This window comes from Gymnodraco acuticeps, unplaced genomic scaffold (assembly GCF_902827175.1).
Source record: "Gymnodraco acuticeps unplaced genomic scaffold, fGymAcu1.1, whole genome shotgun sequence".
Lineage (NCBI taxonomy): Eukaryota > Metazoa > Chordata > Actinopteri > Perciformes > Bathydraconidae > Gymnodraco > Gymnodraco acuticeps.
The window spans coordinates 2,113,830-2,132,097 of NW_022989843.1; the positions used below are offsets into that span (position 1 = coordinate 2,113,830).

Sequence of the window (18,268 nt, forward strand, 5' to 3'; positions counted from 1 at the left end):
ATAATACATCACGACATTTCATAAATTCATAAATTTCAGAAAGATCTGTTTTTAAGACTGAGGGGCACATCTTCACTATTGTTTATCACTTAATGTCACATTAAATGAGGTCTATTATTAAGCTATTTTACCTTATCAACTAGAATAAGCCATGTTTAATGGAAATACATCTGTTAAATCAATGGACCATTAATGAGGTAGTAGTTGTCATGCTACTTGTTATTTAGAAATTGTGAAAATATCAAAATTGATGCAAAAGCCAGAAGTCAGTATCTGTGACAACAAGTATGAAAATGTTTACTAGATGTTGAGTTATGTGTGCACATCACTCAGCGTCTGGTGTGTGTGATTCTCCAGATCAGAGCCTTTAAGAGTGGAAGCTTCCAAAACACTTCCCGACATGCGAGTACATTTCTGCACTGCTGTATCAACTTTAAAGTGCTGGCTGTCCTCCTGAAGCCATTAATGGCATCAGCAGAGGGACACAGTGCTCCCTGTCCCAGGCTCTCAGCTAAGTTTGGTTCAAACAGACCAACGCAGCAAACTGTTAGTGCTGATTGAAACTAAAATCAGTACAGAGGAATATCTACAAGCCATGGGGATTTACTTTGTTGTTGTACTCTAACCCATCATTTAAAAAATAAAGTCTAAGTTCAGGCTGTAATACTGTTAGCTACTCCAATATCTTTCGGACAGGCTTGACAAAATCTTTCAAGTTTTAGGTATCGAATGAAATAGATGAAAAAATCTCTCAGAAAATACAAAACAAAGCCAAGGGGTATTCAATAATTTGCTTTGACATCACTTTAGGTTTACAATATTGCAGTCATTTGTGAGCAATCGTCCCATTGTGCATGGCATTGGTCAGATGTTTGGCTGAAACTGTCAATCAACTTGCAGGAAACCCTCAGGAGATGTACAAAGTATTATTTCCACATAGCTCCCTGTACTCATGGACTCCCAATGCTATTGCTCAACCCCGTAGTGCAAGAGTAATTGTGAAACAGAGTAATTCAATCATCTAAATTCTATGTATCCCCTCCAACAAGGGAAGCTCAAGTCCAGTCTTCATAAAAAAGATGCTAGTTATTAGAGACAAATAGCATATTCCACCTCGCCAGAAGAAATGCTTAAGACTCTGCTGGGTGCCGGAGTTGGCTCGCTCAAAGGGAAAACATTCAGAAACACATTCCTACACAGTCAAGGGACAGAAACCTGACTGTGGGAACACACGACAGTCAAAACTCTGAGAGGAAACTAATTGAAATTGAGCGAAAAACTTAAAGGGAAGTGGTCCAAGTAAGGTCCTTTCATGGCCAAGTCCTCTAAAGGTGGTCCAGTGAGAGGGGAGAGGAGAAGAGATGCAAGAAAAGAGAAACACAATACCAAATAGGTCATAAATGTGATGTATTAATTGAATTGTGTTCATCAACAGAACAGAGAGAAAATACTGAACAGTGCCAACACGTCATCTATATCATGCTGCCATCTAGTGGCAACATTGTGCTAATACAGCTTCAACTGAGCCTAAACTCTCTCAATCCCCCCACTGTAAGTGAGAAACCAAGGCCAAGTGCAGATTTACCACAGAATATATTTGATTACTACCATTCACCATCTCAGAGTCATGAACTATTTCTTGGCAGTGAACAGTATTTGAGCGAGAAACAAAGTGTGTTTCATTGATTTATGGCATTGTGGGTTTTTTTACGCTCCAAAGTTATCAATCTGTTGGTTAACAGAAAACACGTACTTGCATCAATTTTGATAATGGATTTAATGGTTTAACAAAAACATTTGCTGGTCATACTCCATTAACTATTAAATAATCAATACACATTTAACAGATTACAATAACACAATATGCTACTAAAAAAAAGACCTGGCAAGATGTGCAACAAATGGTAAAAAACAACAAAATATCATCAATATTACAAATATTATCAATAAAGATAAAAACAACACAAGTAAAACCTTTGCATTTACAAAACCCAATATGAAAGATCAAAATTCTATCTTACAGTATATACAGTGACATACACACAGAGTAATAGCTTTTACTCAGTCCAGGAAAGGTATCATTTCTTGTTTACATAGAAAATACTAATGTCAATAAATGCAATAAAAGCCCTGAGTGGTTGAGGTGGCGCTGGATCGCAAAGCAGTATAAGCTACAGACCACATGTGTAATAAAAAGATTAATGCAAATGAGCATTATTAAAGATAAGGTTTTTCTAATTGAGAATGCAATATTTCTATCATGTTACCATGTTGTTATAAAAATGCAATGTGTATCTTAAATGCCTTTACAGTGTTAAACTCTAAATCCATAATGTCATCTAAAGAAGAAAAAGTATTGCATCCTGTCATATTGGGGGAAAAAGACAGTTTTTACATTGAATTCAAGTCAGTCAGCAACTGATCAATGTATAGCCCACAAAGCTCAACAAAATAAAGACAAACAAAAAGATCCTCTGTAAAATGGTCCAAATCCCATTTATCCACCAACTTTTATCGACTTAATTCAAATGTCCAATTTACAGTGATTGCTCTTCAGACCATTAGCACTTTATGAGCACCAGTGACGAGTACCAGTATGCGCACTGAGAACAATGCAACAGTGAGCAGAGAGACGCTGCAGGTCTCGTCTTACGTTACAGCACTTCATCCACATGTGCGCGGCTCTGCGTGTCGTCATCCTCCATCTGAAGCTGCTTGTACTTTCTTTTGAAAAACCCAAACTGGAAAGTAAACGGATTCAGTTCAGGCACATTTTATTTTATACGAAAAAGATAACGGAATCAATAAAAAAGAGATTCTAGCATATGTTTTTGGTAAGAATATATCTAGTTATATTGAAATCTGTTGCAGGAGACGAGTGATGAACACATGTTTTATTTCCAAACTTTACATAAAGCTGCTCAGTCGCATGAAACACAGATCAGGTAGATTCTTCTTGGTAAAATGCAGATCATCATCAAAAAAGCCTAAGCTACAATATTCTACTGATGTTGCTCCCTATATTGTAATTGGTTTTTTTCAAATGGTAGACACTAGACAGACACTTACTTTCCACAGCAGTCCGACGGCCAGAGCCAACAGCAGCAGTCCACCAATGACGCTTCCTGCTATCACTCCCACTGGAACATCCCCTTTCTCTCCAGGTTTACTGACCGTCAGCACCACCTGCAGCAGGAGAGGAGAGCTCATCGTCTGTCTCACTCAGATATGGCATTATTAACAAAAAACAGCAAGCACAACACGACAGACCATGCCAAATGAAGAAACAAAACAGTATATATATTTTCCTTTTTCTTATTTCTTTTTATGAGGCAGACAATCAAAATCTTACTGGTAGCTGTTTGAGGCCGATGATGAGCAGGTCAGGGTTGGAGGTCTCCACATCAAAGTTGGAGGTCAACTCAATCGTCTGATAGGTGGCCTATCAGGACAAATGTATACAAATAAGAGCACTGAAAATGTATTCATTTAATAATAACACAAGAGAATTCATGGTAAAAAAAGAAAGAAGGAAAAACCAACGGTAGTATGAAATTAACTTTTGAACATATTTACCGAAATAAATGTGCCACTCCAGATCCTTGTTTTAACTTTCACAAAGTAGTCGGTATTTATTTCGGTGTCCTTGAGGATGCACTTTATATACTCGCATTTTGCAGTCTTGCAGTCCTTTTGATTAAAAGAAACAATGTCAGCAAATATAAATCAGTACACAACACTAAATTGTGGTGCAACCACAACGTTTCAAATTACTTAAAGTTTCTTCTGCATCTAGGCTTTTTGTGAAACAAATAGAAACCATGCATTCAATAACAACTAAACAAGAATAGGATACAATCACATACATGTACAAACTATTGTATCATGAAACATTTTCACATAAGGTACTTCTCATGCTCCTAATTAGATTTAAGAATCACTATTTTCCCCTATGATTCAAATGCTCAAAGAAATAAGAGACTGACCAGTTTCTCCATGCCTCTGAGGTTCTCTTCCGAGAAAGACACTTTGTGGTTCTTCAGTCCGATCTTCAGAGGATCGACCAGGCCACTGGAGTTGCAGCTGACGGCCCCCCCCTGCAGGAGGACAGGCCTTAGGTCATTTATTCTCCCAAAGCATGACACAGTCCAAATCATACAGTACAATTCAAGAACATTTACACAAAGTTTACAAGTCATGTTTTAATTTAAAGGTCCCCTATTATGCAGTTTTTCATCAATATGTTATAGGTCTCAGATATATACAAAACATGTCTCTGAAGTGTTTGGCTTGAAATACCAAACAGATCATTGCAGCATCCCATAATCCCCTCTGTTTCAGCCCTGTTTCAAAAGTGCTGATACTCTGTCTGTAACTTTAGATGAAAATAAGGAGCCACTCCCCACGCCCCTCTGAGAGATATTTGGTTAAAAAGAACTCAATGGTGCTCTAGGAGGAGATTCAGGTGATAAGGTGGTGGGGGTTACCTTCGTTGGTGATTGGCTAATGGTTACACAAGCCAAAAAATCTTTATGACATCATAAAGTGGCCAAAATCTGATCAGCTCATTTTCTGACAGGTTTTAATATAAATGGATCAGGACACAAAGTGAGATAATCTTTTTTCCTGAAACTTTCAGAATCTCTTAACATAGAGGGGACACATGTTTATGTATAAAAGACAGGAAAAAGTGGATTTTGCATAATTGGTGACCTTTAAGATGGAAATACTATAGATTGTTAAGTTAAACGTTTTTTTACAAACTATTTAGGAAGTTGCTGGTATTTGGTGTATGAGTACTCACTGTTTGTGTGTCCACGCTGGTCACGTAGAGCAGCTGGTTTCCACCTTTAGTGGACACTGGCAGAGCGATGGTCACATACATGAAGCTGACAGGGAAGCTACTTGTTGAAACCTTTAAATATAATTTGTTTCAATTAATATAGTTGAAAAATATAAAATTATAAAATTAGATAAAGATATATCAAGAGGCATATTAGTTTATTGCACCTTTACTGTGAAGTTAAACACTGGGCCGATATCATCAAGACTTGTCACCGTTGTTACCACGGGAACTGCAGTGTCTGCCACGTAGAAATTGATATTTGACTGCCTGTGACAAAATATAAACATTCACTTTAAAGATCTGCCATCATCAACTGTTAATATATGTTAATAATTGCCATTTTAATTAAAATCACCTTGATAAACCAATCCCTGCATCATATCGAACAGGAAGTGAAATGTCCACCTTGTTGTCTGCTGGTCTTTCCTCTTTACCATCACTGTAAAGGAAAAATAGGTATGGAACATTATTACCTTTAAATCAGGTAACGAGTCAGAGTTCTTCATTAGATTACTAATTAATGAAGTGTACCTCTTGGCCTCAAATTTCACCTCGGCTTGGTTTTGCAACATGTCAAGATTGTATTCAAAATTCATTTGAAATGTCATCTGTAATGAAATAGTGTGATGTTTTGCATTATTTACCATAATTAGCCAAAGAAAGACATTTGTACATAAGAGATGAAGATATTTCATATGTTTAAGTCTTTTTGCTTGTAACTTACTTCTTCGTCTTTTTTTAATGCTGGGTATCCCACTTGGCAGGTGACAGTTTGGGTTTGAGTTGAAGCGCATTTGAGTCCATCCGTCTGTAAATGTGCAGTTCAGAATTGCACATGACTGCAGATAGGCTTTGTTTAACTGACAATACACAACTCAAAATCTCTTAACTTTATTCCAAAAACTTCACCAGCACATACAGAAAAGTAGAGAAACAATTCATACACATTTTATCTTAATTAAGTATGCATTAAATGCTGAAAACAATTATTAAAGGCTAAAGTAAGTGGAAAAACAATTAGATGAGGATGCCTTTATTTAGTACATGTGCCATTTGGTGATTATCATGTTGACAAATCTGCCAGAAAAGTCTATTCAAACACGTGAATAAGACATCTTTTACTCACAGGAGGGAAGACAGAGGAGTAGTAGAGGTTCCCAGAGAAAGTGGCCAAGACCTGAGTGTTATACGCATTCTCCTTTTTGTTCTTCACAACCACTTCAAATGACAGTTCTCGGTTATTAGCGCTGACCATAACGGGAGCTGAGCTGCAAGACAAGTGCTCAGATTTCTGTACTCTGCATTTCCATGATACAAGGACCATACTCACAGAATGAGCATTGTATTTGACCATAGGAATAGCAATAAGTAGGGATAGTTCAACTGTCTTTACTTGATTAAAAGACAGGAGTTGTGTAAATATGTGAGCCTAGGGTGATTTATTCATTTTGTGTCAAAGAGTGTTGGTCTTTCTCTTCTTTTTTCATTAACATCTATAAATACAGTGGAGACAGCACAAGTTTACAAACATGGAAATAAATGACAGCTTCAAAATCACAAATCAAATGTTTGTGAATAGGTTTAATGTTTTACTTGAGTTATTTTGCTTATTACTCAGCACATATCACTAAAACGTTGTTAGTTTTTCCCAAACTCACAAGTCTGACCCAGTTATTTAATGGGCTATGCAGTTGCTCTGTAAACTGGAAAACTCGAACTAACGCAGCTATTTAAAAATAAGACAGACTTATAAAAGAGAATAATAGAAAATGGTGTAATGTTTGTTAGACGTTACCAAGGCATAACATTAAATATAGATTTAGACACGCAAGTCTTTCTTCTTTGTTACATAAATGTGCATACTACCAGATAAATAAAAAAACAGGACTCTAGGGTTGGTACAATAACAGATGGTCATTTCAGTACAGCATGAGAGGGCTGCTGTTTACAAATGTAAACCCTAAGAATCTATTATTATAATCACAGACTTTAACTAAAACAAAAATGGAAACTTCAACGAAAATATTAAAGTTGTCATTATTTACTGAGAGGGCCGTCGCATTAAAGTAAGAAGCTGGTAGAAATAATTATTCTTAAGAGCCTTGAGGTGATCGCTTACCCTTATTTTACAAATGACTCAGAGTGAAGAAAGACATCTCCGTGCCTGAGCTTGTTCTGTTACACACATCATTATTACAACTCTAAAAACCCTTAAATTAAAAACGAATTCTTTAACCTGAAGATACAATCCCACATTGAGCAAGTTAGACATGTTACATCTTCACACAAACATTGATGATTCTTACCTGGACGCCTTTGTGTCTGTTTTCACACTGAGCACCAGATCGCTGACACACACGTCATCAGAGCCGCAGTCTTTTGTGAAGGGGATCTGAAACAATAACAGAGCGGCAAATTCAGCCCAGGATGCTGCTTCATTATTCTCTTAAGGCATCTTTAAAACGAATGAAACTGTATTATATTTGTACTGCATTGAATGAACTTTAACCTTTTGTTTGGGAAAACACCAGTTGTGTAAATCTTAGAGCTTGCGTGACTTAGTGAATCACTTACGTTTGAAAAGTATGTAATCATTTCACACCATGTCATTTTAAATGACTGTACAAAATAACACTATTTAAAGTCCTTGTCACCTGATTGTTTCCTGTTAACCCCTTAAGACCAAAGGCAAACAAATGAACACACATTCAGACATTTCATGCACTGTATCACTTACAAAGAACTCCCATGCACTTGAAGAAAGCCTATCGAGGACAGGGTTCACATCTGCATTCTGCTGCTCGATTTCTACTTTCAGACTGAGGGAATTGACAAAGTCTGGTGCCTCCTGTTAGAGAACAACGTGTGGACAGGTCAGGAGATATGAAGTCATATCTCTACAATGTGCTCACATTCATTGATGCTATTTGATGACTGCAAAACCAATTTTTTTGGCATTACCTGAACATAGACCTGGTAATCCAGACACAGGGGCACAGATGATATTTTTGCCTTCTCTGTGAGGTAGCGTTCATTGTTTTGACTGAACAGTCCTCTTGACGTCACCCGTGAAGCCTGCAAGTCAGCGTCCAGAGTCAAAGTGTAGGATATATCTGTAAAAAGAAGAGTAGAAGGTGTTTATTCTCAAACCTAATTATTTGAAAATCTTTCAGGAAATCGCGTTATTTTGGCAAAAATGTTTTTTTGCTTTCTTGCCTTGAGTTCAATGAGAAAATCAATACCGTCCCACATCTCTGCTTGTGGATTTTGTTACCTTCAACGGGCCAGAATGTCTGAATTACCTGTTTTTAGTCTTTTTGTTAAGTTAAGTTAAGCTAAGCTAAACTAAGTGGCTTGTAGCTGTAGCTTCCTATTTACAACACAGACATGAGTGTGGTGATCTTCTCATCAACTCTTGGTAAGACAGCAAACAAAGCAAAGTGTATGTAAGTGTGTGTTCTAAAAAAGTATTACTTTAAATTACAGGAATCTACTTATTCCCGAGCAGCACAAGAGGTAATCAGATTTACCAATGGGTCCAATAGGTTTCTTAGGCCTGAATGCAGCACTGAAACAGAGGTTGGTGTTGAAACATGTAAGCTTGCGTCCATTAATGTTACAGGGTTTGTTGAAAATGTTGATTTGATCGGGTTTGAAAGAAGCTCCCGCCGTGACAGATGCCACACCTCTGGACCTGAAAACCAAGAGTACATTTAAATTAGCAATTTTTATAAACAATGGACTCATTTACTGAATTTGACGATTGTAATACAATGTGGTCAATTATTTCATACAGACAGATGTTATTACAGGTTGCCAGACATACCAGAGCTGCACCACTTTGCCATATGCTCCAATGGAGATGTCAGGGATTGTGTCATCATTCAGATCTGTGTAGCTATCGAGCGACCGTCCGAAATACTGCAGCTGAGGATCCAGTTTTGAGCCAAAGATTCTCTGAAACACATTATCAACAATACCTGCTAATTATTTCAAAGTTTAATAAATTAACTGTCATTAATCATAGGAGACCTTTCTTTTTAGCCCCAATTAAAACAAAAAGCTTCCAAGACAAGTCTCTCTGTCAGTCCGATATCAATTGTCCTCCGTACCTGTGAGTACTGTTTGTTTAGTGTCTTCTTCTCCCCGTTGTAGATGTAGATGACACCTTTTCCTTTGTCTTCCAGTGGGGCTCCGACTACAATATCATTGTATCCGTCGAGGTCCAGATCAGGAACGGCAGAGATGGCCATCCCAAAACGAGCGTTCTCTGTTGGGGGGGGACCACTGAGGAATCCCTGCTCGTTCAGTATACCCTTCAGATCACAAACACAGGAACTATGAGGCCTGTGGAACGAGACCTCTTGGTGCAGGTCTTTTCAATTATATCGTTGAAGTCAAGCTTTGAAGATATCTTCTTGACTTTTTACACCCACTGAGTGACATGTGGAGTATTTGTACCTTGGTGACCTGGAAGATGTAGACCTTGCCTTCCTCTCTCTTCAGATCGCTCATGAACATGGGTGCTCCGACCAGCAGGAGGTCCGTCACCCCGTCTCTGTCCACGTCCAGGGGGCACAGGACACTCCCAAAGTATGACCCAATCTAGGAGAGGAGTTCACTCTCGGTTTACTGATTATAAATACTTCCTACAAGTATAAATGTTTGTATTAGGGGAAATTGTGAATACCACATCCTCAAATGTCAGTACCTGTTTCCCTCTTTCAGAATCTATTATAGCAGATTGTTTCTGGGCATTGACGGTATAGACGATAACTTGTCCAGAGTGGTTGGAGCGAGGTGCACCAGCCACAAAGTATTCTGTGGACACATCGCTGAGTGTGGTGACAGAATAGCCTGGGAACCCAAAAAAGCACATTTTACTAGCTGACATTTTGAGCTTGAGAAATCTTTTTGCTTTACACCGTGCTGTAATGTAACACACACATTTGAAAACAGCCATCCTCCAGTCTGGTTTCTGTGTTGCTTCATGCAAAATGGTTTAAGTTACAGAATCAAATATGATGAATGCAGAGGAAAAGGTTAATGCCTACCCAGTAGTGAGCTGTGGTTTCTGTCTTGAAGTATTCCCTCAAAGGCTGAGAAAGGGAGAATGTCAGCTTTTGACCCTTTTTGATGGACAACAGTGCCGCTCCAAGCGTAGGCTCCCACTGCTCCCAGCATCATCACATCCTGAAACAGCACGGGTCAAAGATCAGTCAGCAGCTACCAAACAAATACTACTAGAGTTCAAAGCATTTATATTTCAGTATCAAAGCTTTTAAACGATATCAAAGGGAGTTACTCTACTGAGTTACCCCAGTGAAAACCACCAATAACATTCAGAACAGTGTGAGATCAGGGCATCTTATAATATTATGTGATTATTCTTGACAGAATGCTGAAGAGAAAAAAAGCAGCTTCCTCATTCCTTTTAGCGAGAAACCCGCAGTACTGCAGAAGGGCTGCTGTGAAGCAAAGCGATGTGTTTTCACAATGTATTTTGTGGTCAGCCAGATTCTGTGACCAGTTGTATTGTCACTTCAAATCATGGTGACATTATCAATGCTATTTTGATAGGTGTTACACAAAGAAGGGTTCACTTTATTGTATTTAGTAATTGTCACATATTTTCATTGCTTTGACAGCAGAAACCTGTGGTCTGTGGTGTCTGTCACCCACACCTGAAAATATTCTGTCAATGCTTCAGTGTTTTTCCGTTGTCTACCCTGTAGTGTCAGCCTCACTGCATGTGATGTGTGGCAAATGATAGGGCAAGAGACAAAAAATAAAGCATAGTCTGGAAACAACGTAAGTGTTTTATTTATCTTTGTGTCCATCAATACACTGCTTTCGCCAAAAACCTGTGATTGTACGTAGCAGGTACTACCATGTAGCAGGTACTACCATGTAGCATGGACCTTGTGGGAGAAGTGCTTATTTGATCCTTTGTATTGCAAGCTTTGAGACTTTATTGCTGATGATAATTACTGCTGTGCTAATTTAACATTTTAAATGTTCTCAAAGGAGTACAAACACCTGTTTATCCTATTGACTTTAAAACTAGACTTCCTTTAACATGTTTTACACTGCCACGACCACAAAACCATGACATTTTTCAACATAGTGGTGGATGTGTGAACTTGCCATGTCACAATTGATTAGAAAGGTTTAGAGGTGTACAATACAGTGTTCTTTACCTGTCGACTTGAATAGTGAGCGCTGAATCCGACCTGGGACATTTCCATCTTAAAGTTGTCGCCCCCTTTTCCAGTGCCTTGTTGGAACAGAGCATTGTTTAAACACCAGCATTGACAGCTATTACTGCCTCACAGTTACTGCCTCAGCTAAAGTCAAATTGCAGTTTAAAACCCATGTATTTCCAAAATGTCATAGCCTCATTTTTTATCCTTTTAGAAATGTGTGCAAAATGGTCCTAAGTCCTAACGTTTTATTACTTTACGACCACCAAATTCTATTTAGGTCATCCTCTAAAGTGGATGATAGTGCCAAATTAAACAGAAATGACAATGACAGAAAAATGACAGAATGAGAAGTATGGACAAACAACACAATTAAAACAGAGATGCATATACAAAATTGGAAAAAAGGCAAAAAAAAGACACACTTTTGATCTTCAGCTGTGACAGGTATGTTGTGACATGCCTGGATGATGCATTTGTCAAGTACACATACAGCCTGTGACACAAGAACCATAGATAATGTATACTAGTGTATGCACCTTCTATGTTGAAGATGCGGCTCCCCAATGCTCCAGCGATGGTGGAGAGGGCCGCCTCTTCAGATACATTGAAGAAGTACTTCTCTGTGGGTACACTGGCAATGGATTTGATTTCTTTTATAAGGTTGTCTGTGTTGATGTCGTTTCGGATGTAATAACCCAGGACCTATGGAAAAAAATGGAACACCACAAATTCAGATACACTAACACCGGCACATCACAACTACTAATTAATCAGACATGTATGCAGATAAAAGGTTGTTTTGTCATCCAATGATGTGCAGTCAGCAGGCATTGTTCACATCTACAATAATATATATTTTAAACTAAAATATAAACCATATAATTGGAGGTAGTTGGATGTCATTGGTATTAAATTGCAGATCATCACTTACAGCGATACCGAAGCGGGTGATACCTTGTGTCTCACAGTCTGAGATGACTGTATCACTGAAGGCCGAGTCGTGAGACTCCCCGTCAGTGACCACTACCATCACCTTGGCAGCGCCTGGTCGCCCTCCATTGCTAATATCGAAACCCCACTGACTGAACAGAGCAGATACAGCGGACACTTTTCAGTAAATAAAATAATCATTAGTTCTTAATCAGGTTATAATACAACAAATAAACAGACAAGACAAAAAGAACAACAGACAAATCATAAGAAAAACTGAAGCAAATATACCAACCATATAAATTAAGTAAATCAAAAAAACAGAAATGCATAAAAGGTGGTTCCACTGCAACACTAACCTGGCATATTGGATCGCATGAAAGGTGTTGGTGGAAGAGCCGTACATTTGTGTGATTTCGGACGTTGCAGCTAGCACCTCATCTTTGGTTTTATACTGGTTCAGTGTGATTTCAAACTTCGTCTCGACAGCATACTGAATGACACTGACCTGGCATAATGAAACAATAGTGTGATAATGTACAGCATGAACCCCCGTCTTACTCTCTGCATAGATTTCCTCTTGTGACTAGTAAAACATGACGTTACCTGTGTTTTTTTGGGCCCGATGTCGAGTGCAGGTATTAATTTCTGGAGGAACGCGGTCATTGGAGCCCAAGGATAAATACTGTTGGAACCATCCAACACAATCACGATGTCCATAGGCCCTCCACATGCTAGTAATGTGCGAGGAGAAATATGATGATACATTTAGGCAGAAGTCAATAATTGTAAGTTCATGCCCTTCACTTTACTGCTGATCACTGTATGTTTACATTTCATGCATAATATCGCAGCTACCTGTTAGCTGCCTTTTTTCTACATTTGTTAAAATTACATTATTATGTGGTTTAACAGCTGCAAGCAAAAAAACAGTTTTGAAGGTTTGTAAAAAAAGATTACATTGATGATTCGAGAAGCTGATAAAAGGCAGAGTATTGCCAAGCTGTGTTGTAAACAATGTGAACCTAGCAGATACATTTAAAACAATAATTTAAAACAGGCCATGTCTTTTGTTAAACATGTTACTGTTTGTGAGCCAACTCAAAGATACCAAGATACAATACATACAGTAGCTCAACATATCTGCCATCATATTTAAAAAATACAGATCTTACTCTGGATGGCAGGAGAGAAGGCAGGTTGAGGTTGAAACAGGGGGTTCATTCTAGCACATATTCCTGGGTAGAAGACCTGATTGCCACACTGCTGTCCCCAAAGAGGACCGCACATCTGCATCACATGAGAGGAGACGTAATGGAAAGTCAATATTTTCCTTATAAGCTCTTGAGTTTGAGTTGAACATCAAATTATATGTTATATTAAACTATGTTGGTGTTAAATAAAGAGACCTTTATGTGCGGTATCTGTTGTCTTAATTTAGTAAGACTACTTCCTGCTGCTATCAGCCACACACTTGCTTCCACCTAAAAATATACTGTATCACTAAACACAAAGATAGAAAATAGATGCAGAAACGACCTGCCAATCTCTAAATAGCACAACTTTCTTTTTTATCCTTATTATGAAAACACACACACACACACACACATGCACACACGCAGACACGCACACACACACACACACACACACACACACACACACACACACACACACACGCACACACACACACGCTGACACACACCATCAAATCATTAGAAGCAGGCATCCGGGTAAGAGTCAACCCCAGGCTCATGTTGTTGTTGACGCTTGTAACATCTGGAATACTAACAGAATCTGTGGACAGAGAGGCAAAGGCAAATAATCAGTAAATAAAATATTATGTTTATAAAACTTGCATTCTTACAATTTTCCTTAGCTCAAAGTATTAATGGAATACTTGCTTTGCTGTAAACTGCTATTATTCTTATATTTTGTATTAATCTTCAGAACATCAGAAGCCTAATGTCTGGAGATATTTGGGATATGTTTTAAAGACAGCACATTTCTTCAGTTCTGTTTCGGTATTTGAAGTACATGGACAATGTTTGGTGTAGAAGTCAGAGGTTAAACAATAAAACACCAAACCTTACCTTGAAGATTGAGCTTGTCACAGCTGTTTCTGGACCCTGAGACTGGACACTTGTAAACATCCCCCTTCCTGTTAGTCAAACCACTCCATGGGGCACCAACCAGGAGCCTGTAGAAAACAACAATATCCATCTCTTCCTAACTCATAAACATGAAATTACAGTAAATGTTTTTGTGTACAGTGCTGCACATCCAGGAGCTAAATAGGACTCCAAATGATTTAATTCTGTAAAATGGTTACAGAATTTCAATCTTAAAGTTAAATTGTTGTGGCAAAAAAAAGTGATTTGATTTCATTAGTTACAAATCAAACAGGGGTCAGACCCTCAGCCATTAGTACAGTACAAAACATCCAAAAACAGTCATAAAGAGAGTAACTTTGTGTGTTTGTAATCTGGGAAAGTGCCAACAAGTCAGTGATGTGGATCTTCTAACGTTTGAAGAAACAGCAAACAAGATTCTACAAGACTACAAAAACGTTACCCCCACATCACAACATCCAGATGCTGATTCTGACACAAGCTAAGATATACAAATAAGAGATTTCTCAAAATCCAGAACCACTCATTTTAGAAATATGTAAGTCCCAATACTGCTATTAGGCTGACCCTTAATTTATAACCAACTTCAAGTAAACTCTCCAAAGCGTCAAACAAGGCACAGGAAGATGGACAAATCCTCCTAATGTGTTGGTAAGAGCACAGCACACAGGATGTGGTTCTTTATGTTAGGGAGCAGGGACCACTATCAGATACTGGACACCCCCTGATTATGCAACCAGGACACTCCTCCAGACATGGAGTGACTGTGACTGTGACTCAGAGTGAACAACTTCCAGACATCACTGAGGAGCTCAGTTATTGTTTAACCAAATGTTACAATTTAAGTGGCGCAACATGTAAGAAGCTTTAGACATGGCAGGATTCTTTGTGTGACACATGCACATACACATGCACCTTGTAGCAGCTCAGACAAAATGTAGTACCATATTAATATTTAAGACTACAGTTTCTATAATGTTGCAGTGATATGCCCAGGGTAGTGTTAGGAGATTCAACATGTATTTATATGTTTCTTATCGGTATAGAGCTTTTTTTTTTATTAAATCAAATATATGGAAATGTCCCCCCCAAAATATATTGTTGTTTATGCTATGCTTATCAAATGCTATTAGTACAAAATAATGTGTTCTAGAACAGGACTAAAAGTCTGCCGCCATGCTAGCGCCACTGTGAGGCTGTAGTCTGGCACATTGGTGCTTTTGGTACAGTAAACGCTGATATTGCGCTGGAACCCTGTCTCCTCCTCTTTCCCACGCATCTAAACTGCATTTTCAACTTTGTTGTAACTACGTATTAAAGGAAATATATCGTCTCCAGGATTTAAACACGTTTTTTACTTTTTTAACTGAAACTCAACAAAAACCCAACATAACTACTTGGTTAAGGGTTAAGTACACATCAAGGATTGCCTTAAAATACGTATGTTTCTTACATTATTGAAGTTAAAAACATCAAAGAGGGCTTTTGGTTTCACACGAGACATTAGCACTAGGCAGGTGATTGTTACACCCATTCATCTAGGAATACACAACTATACAACTGCTATCCATCGAGTAGCTACTTCAGTCTGGACAAGGGTAGTATGATGAGCAGCCAACCAACATAAGTCATTTCCTCTAGCATGTCTAAAAACCGATTGTGATTATCAGGGTTAAGCAGAGGAGCTGCAAAAACACAACCTCTAAAGCCTTGCAGAGAGAATTTGCCATGCAGCTACCATTCCCTTCATTTAAAAACAAAATGATGCAGTTGAGCAGACAACTAATCAACTGAGATTTCATTTGAATCATAGTGTCTGTTCTAACAAACCAATGATTAGGTAACAGTATGTATACAAAATTAATGAATGTAGAGGTGGTAATGCAAGAGTGTACATGCAGATCACCAAGACAGCTGATAATCAGATGCAACACTTTACAGCAACAGGCCTTCATCGCCAAATACTTCTCCTGAGAATCTTTGGAGCATGTTGAATCTGGGAATTCAGCCATTTTTGGTGTAAAGGCTTGTTCTGACAAGGTGTATCTCCAAAAGTGGCCCACTGAGTGAGTATCAGCACCTTGTTTGCTCTACAGTAAAACTCCTCTCTGCATTAAATCATTATCTTCCTTACCTTTATAGCTATTTCAAAGATTTTGCAAAGATATAACTTAAAATGAATGATTAACCGGACACCAAAGCTACAGCACCTAGACAGGTCACAGTGTGTGATGTAAGCAAAAGCGATGCAGTGTAGGACCTCGAAGATAAAACACAGATCCATACCATTTGCCTTCATAGTTTGTTGCTTGTTGAACCGTGTAGCCAAACTCCTCCGCAGCTGGCCCACTGAAAATCTTGGCACCTGCAGTGCCGACATTGAAGGACTGTGAGCGCCATATTCTGTCAGCTGGAGGGGGAGAAAGATGCATGACAGGGATCAACATAATGCAAGGTGTCTTTACTGATAATAAGGACCTTGTCAAAGCAGTTGTTGCTTGTATACCATCATTATTTTATTTTTGTATGCATGCATAACGTTTTCAAACTAAATTGTTATCAGGTTGTTTATGGGAGGGAGGGCATTCTGACTTCCTCCATTGGGTGGTTTTTAGTTGAATCATGTACGTTTGAAAAAACACATCAGCTTGACTCGAAAAGTTTAAATACATGAAGGTCATACTATTCATGAAGTGTGGATAACTGCGTTGATGGATATTGCAAGTCCCGGAACACTGTGTTGCTTCATAGACACAATCCACCTTTAATCACAGCCCTCTCAACCCCCCAGGACATGGAATCTGCCTGTGTACGAGTGAGTCTTCCTGTAGAATCAGACCCACAAGCCCATACAGGCAGAGCTGAGCTATCTGCCTGCAGCCTGCCCCTCTGTCAGCAGGCAGAGGAATGTGCATGCAGCTCTGGACTCAAGAGACCTTCACTGCACAACCACGCCTGTTTACCTGCAGAACAAAGTGCCTCCTTTCGGCGTCCTGCAAACCCCAGAACATAATACATTTCAATTCATTTCAGAAACAGGGGAAATGTGGATATAGGAGAGTAAAATAAAGTGTGGCTGCTGTCTGAAAGGTTCGACAGACTACAAAGCAGATATAACAACACTGTGACCTCTTTTCTACACAAAAAGCCACGTGATGCACAGTATAACCAGCAATCTGGTTGGATTTAATCCATGTGGGTTAACTGTGGATCGTGTAGTTTATTTGGTAGCAGAGGAAGAAACACAGCAGGGTGGCGTGATTTCAAAACAAAAGCACCTCCAGGCAGAATCATTCACTAAAATGGACTGCACACTGAAACTACTCCCTGCTGCTCTTCAGATGTGTTTTATGAGAAGAAACAAATACATGAACAATCAAACTAAAAGTTATGACCAACGACTATTAAACATTGACGACTTCAATTTATGAAAACGATTTGAAACGCTCGCTATTAGAAATAATTGTTGCTCATTTACTTTTTAGGTTAGAGAATAAAGCAAATAACACCACCACTGTCCAAAAATAAGTTCAATACTTACTAATGACTACTAAAGTGAAGAAGAAATTCCCCCAGATGAACTCCATCGTCGACTTTATTCCATGTATGAGGTGGTTAAATGAAGCCGCTGCACTTGTCAGAGTTGTGGCTGCGCAGACCAGCCGTGACGCGCCGGACACGCTTCCTAAATAAGGAGTGAGCTCTGCCTCTTACCTGCCGGATCAAACTTTGACCCAAGTATTGTCAAAGGGTGTGAAGTGAACTCTGCAATACAGTCTGTCTGGGGAAAGGCACTTTGGTCACGTCCTGTGGCTAGAAATCCAGCTGTGTTCAGGAAGGAGACCGAATGAAAGTCCTCTGGTTTAAAGTTAAGTCATTCACTGCTCAAGATTAACAGAAAAAAAACAGTATTCAAAATAAGTCCACGCCCAATAGTTTTGATTTAAATCTCATTTAATCGTCAGTCCAAAGCCACATCACGAGAGGACAAACAACATTTAAATAAACATGTCAAATGAAAAAATAAACATCATCAATTTACAGTTCATCATTTGAGTCTCATCTCTGATCCTTCTATGAGTTCTGTATTTACAACCCAACATGGAGCAGAGTCATTGACCATTCAATGCTGAATAAGGACTTATATATATTTAGAA

The 18,268-nt window shown here is 38.7% G+C and overlaps 1 protein-coding gene across 1 annotated transcript; it reads right to left on the reverse strand.

The window, feature by feature from the left end:
• Positions 1-1,758: 1,758 nt before the first annotated feature.
• Positions 1,759-17,924, reverse strand: itga2.2 (integrin, alpha 2 (CD49B, alpha 2 subunit of VLA-2 receptor), tandem duplicate 2). Its single transcript, XM_034238584.1, has 30 exons — positions 17,653-17,924; positions 16,398-16,521; positions 14,073-14,179; positions 13,685-13,776; positions 13,158-13,272; positions 12,589-12,716; positions 12,342-12,490; positions 11,984-12,134; positions 11,589-11,754; positions 11,047-11,123; positions 9,901-10,039; positions 9,558-9,703; positions 9,308-9,451; positions 8,959-9,162; positions 8,673-8,803; positions 8,377-8,540; positions 7,808-7,959; positions 7,584-7,694; positions 7,153-7,238; positions 5,973-6,114; positions 5,571-5,654; positions 5,378-5,454; positions 5,202-5,285; positions 5,011-5,113; positions 4,805-4,915; positions 3,987-4,097; positions 3,577-3,690; positions 3,353-3,442; positions 3,070-3,186; positions 1,759-2,741 (listed from the first exon to the last, which is right to left on the reverse strand). The coding sequence occupies exons 1-30, from the start codon at positions 17,696-17,698 to the stop codon at positions 2,655-2,657; spliced, it is 3,552 nt and encodes a 1,183-aa protein (XP_034094475.1). The 5' UTR covers positions 17,699-17,924; the 3' UTR covers positions 1,759-2,654.
• Between the last annotated feature and the right edge of the window lie 344 nt (positions 17,925-18,268).

Bases quoted from the DNA above. Each gene is read 5' to 3' on its own strand.
- itga2.2 (XM_034238584.1), bottom strand. From the start codon at position 17,698: ATGGAGTTCATCTGGGGGAATTTCTTCTTCACTTTAGTAGTCATTA. The intron at 11,124-11,588 runs GTGCATACACTA...TGTTCCAACAAG, and splicing joins CCGCATCTTCAACATAGAAG to GCACTGGAAAAGGGGGCGAC. The intron at 8,804-8,958 runs GTACGGAGGACA...AATGTGTTTCAG, and splicing joins TAAACAAACAGTACTCACAG to AGAATCTTTGGCTCAAAACT.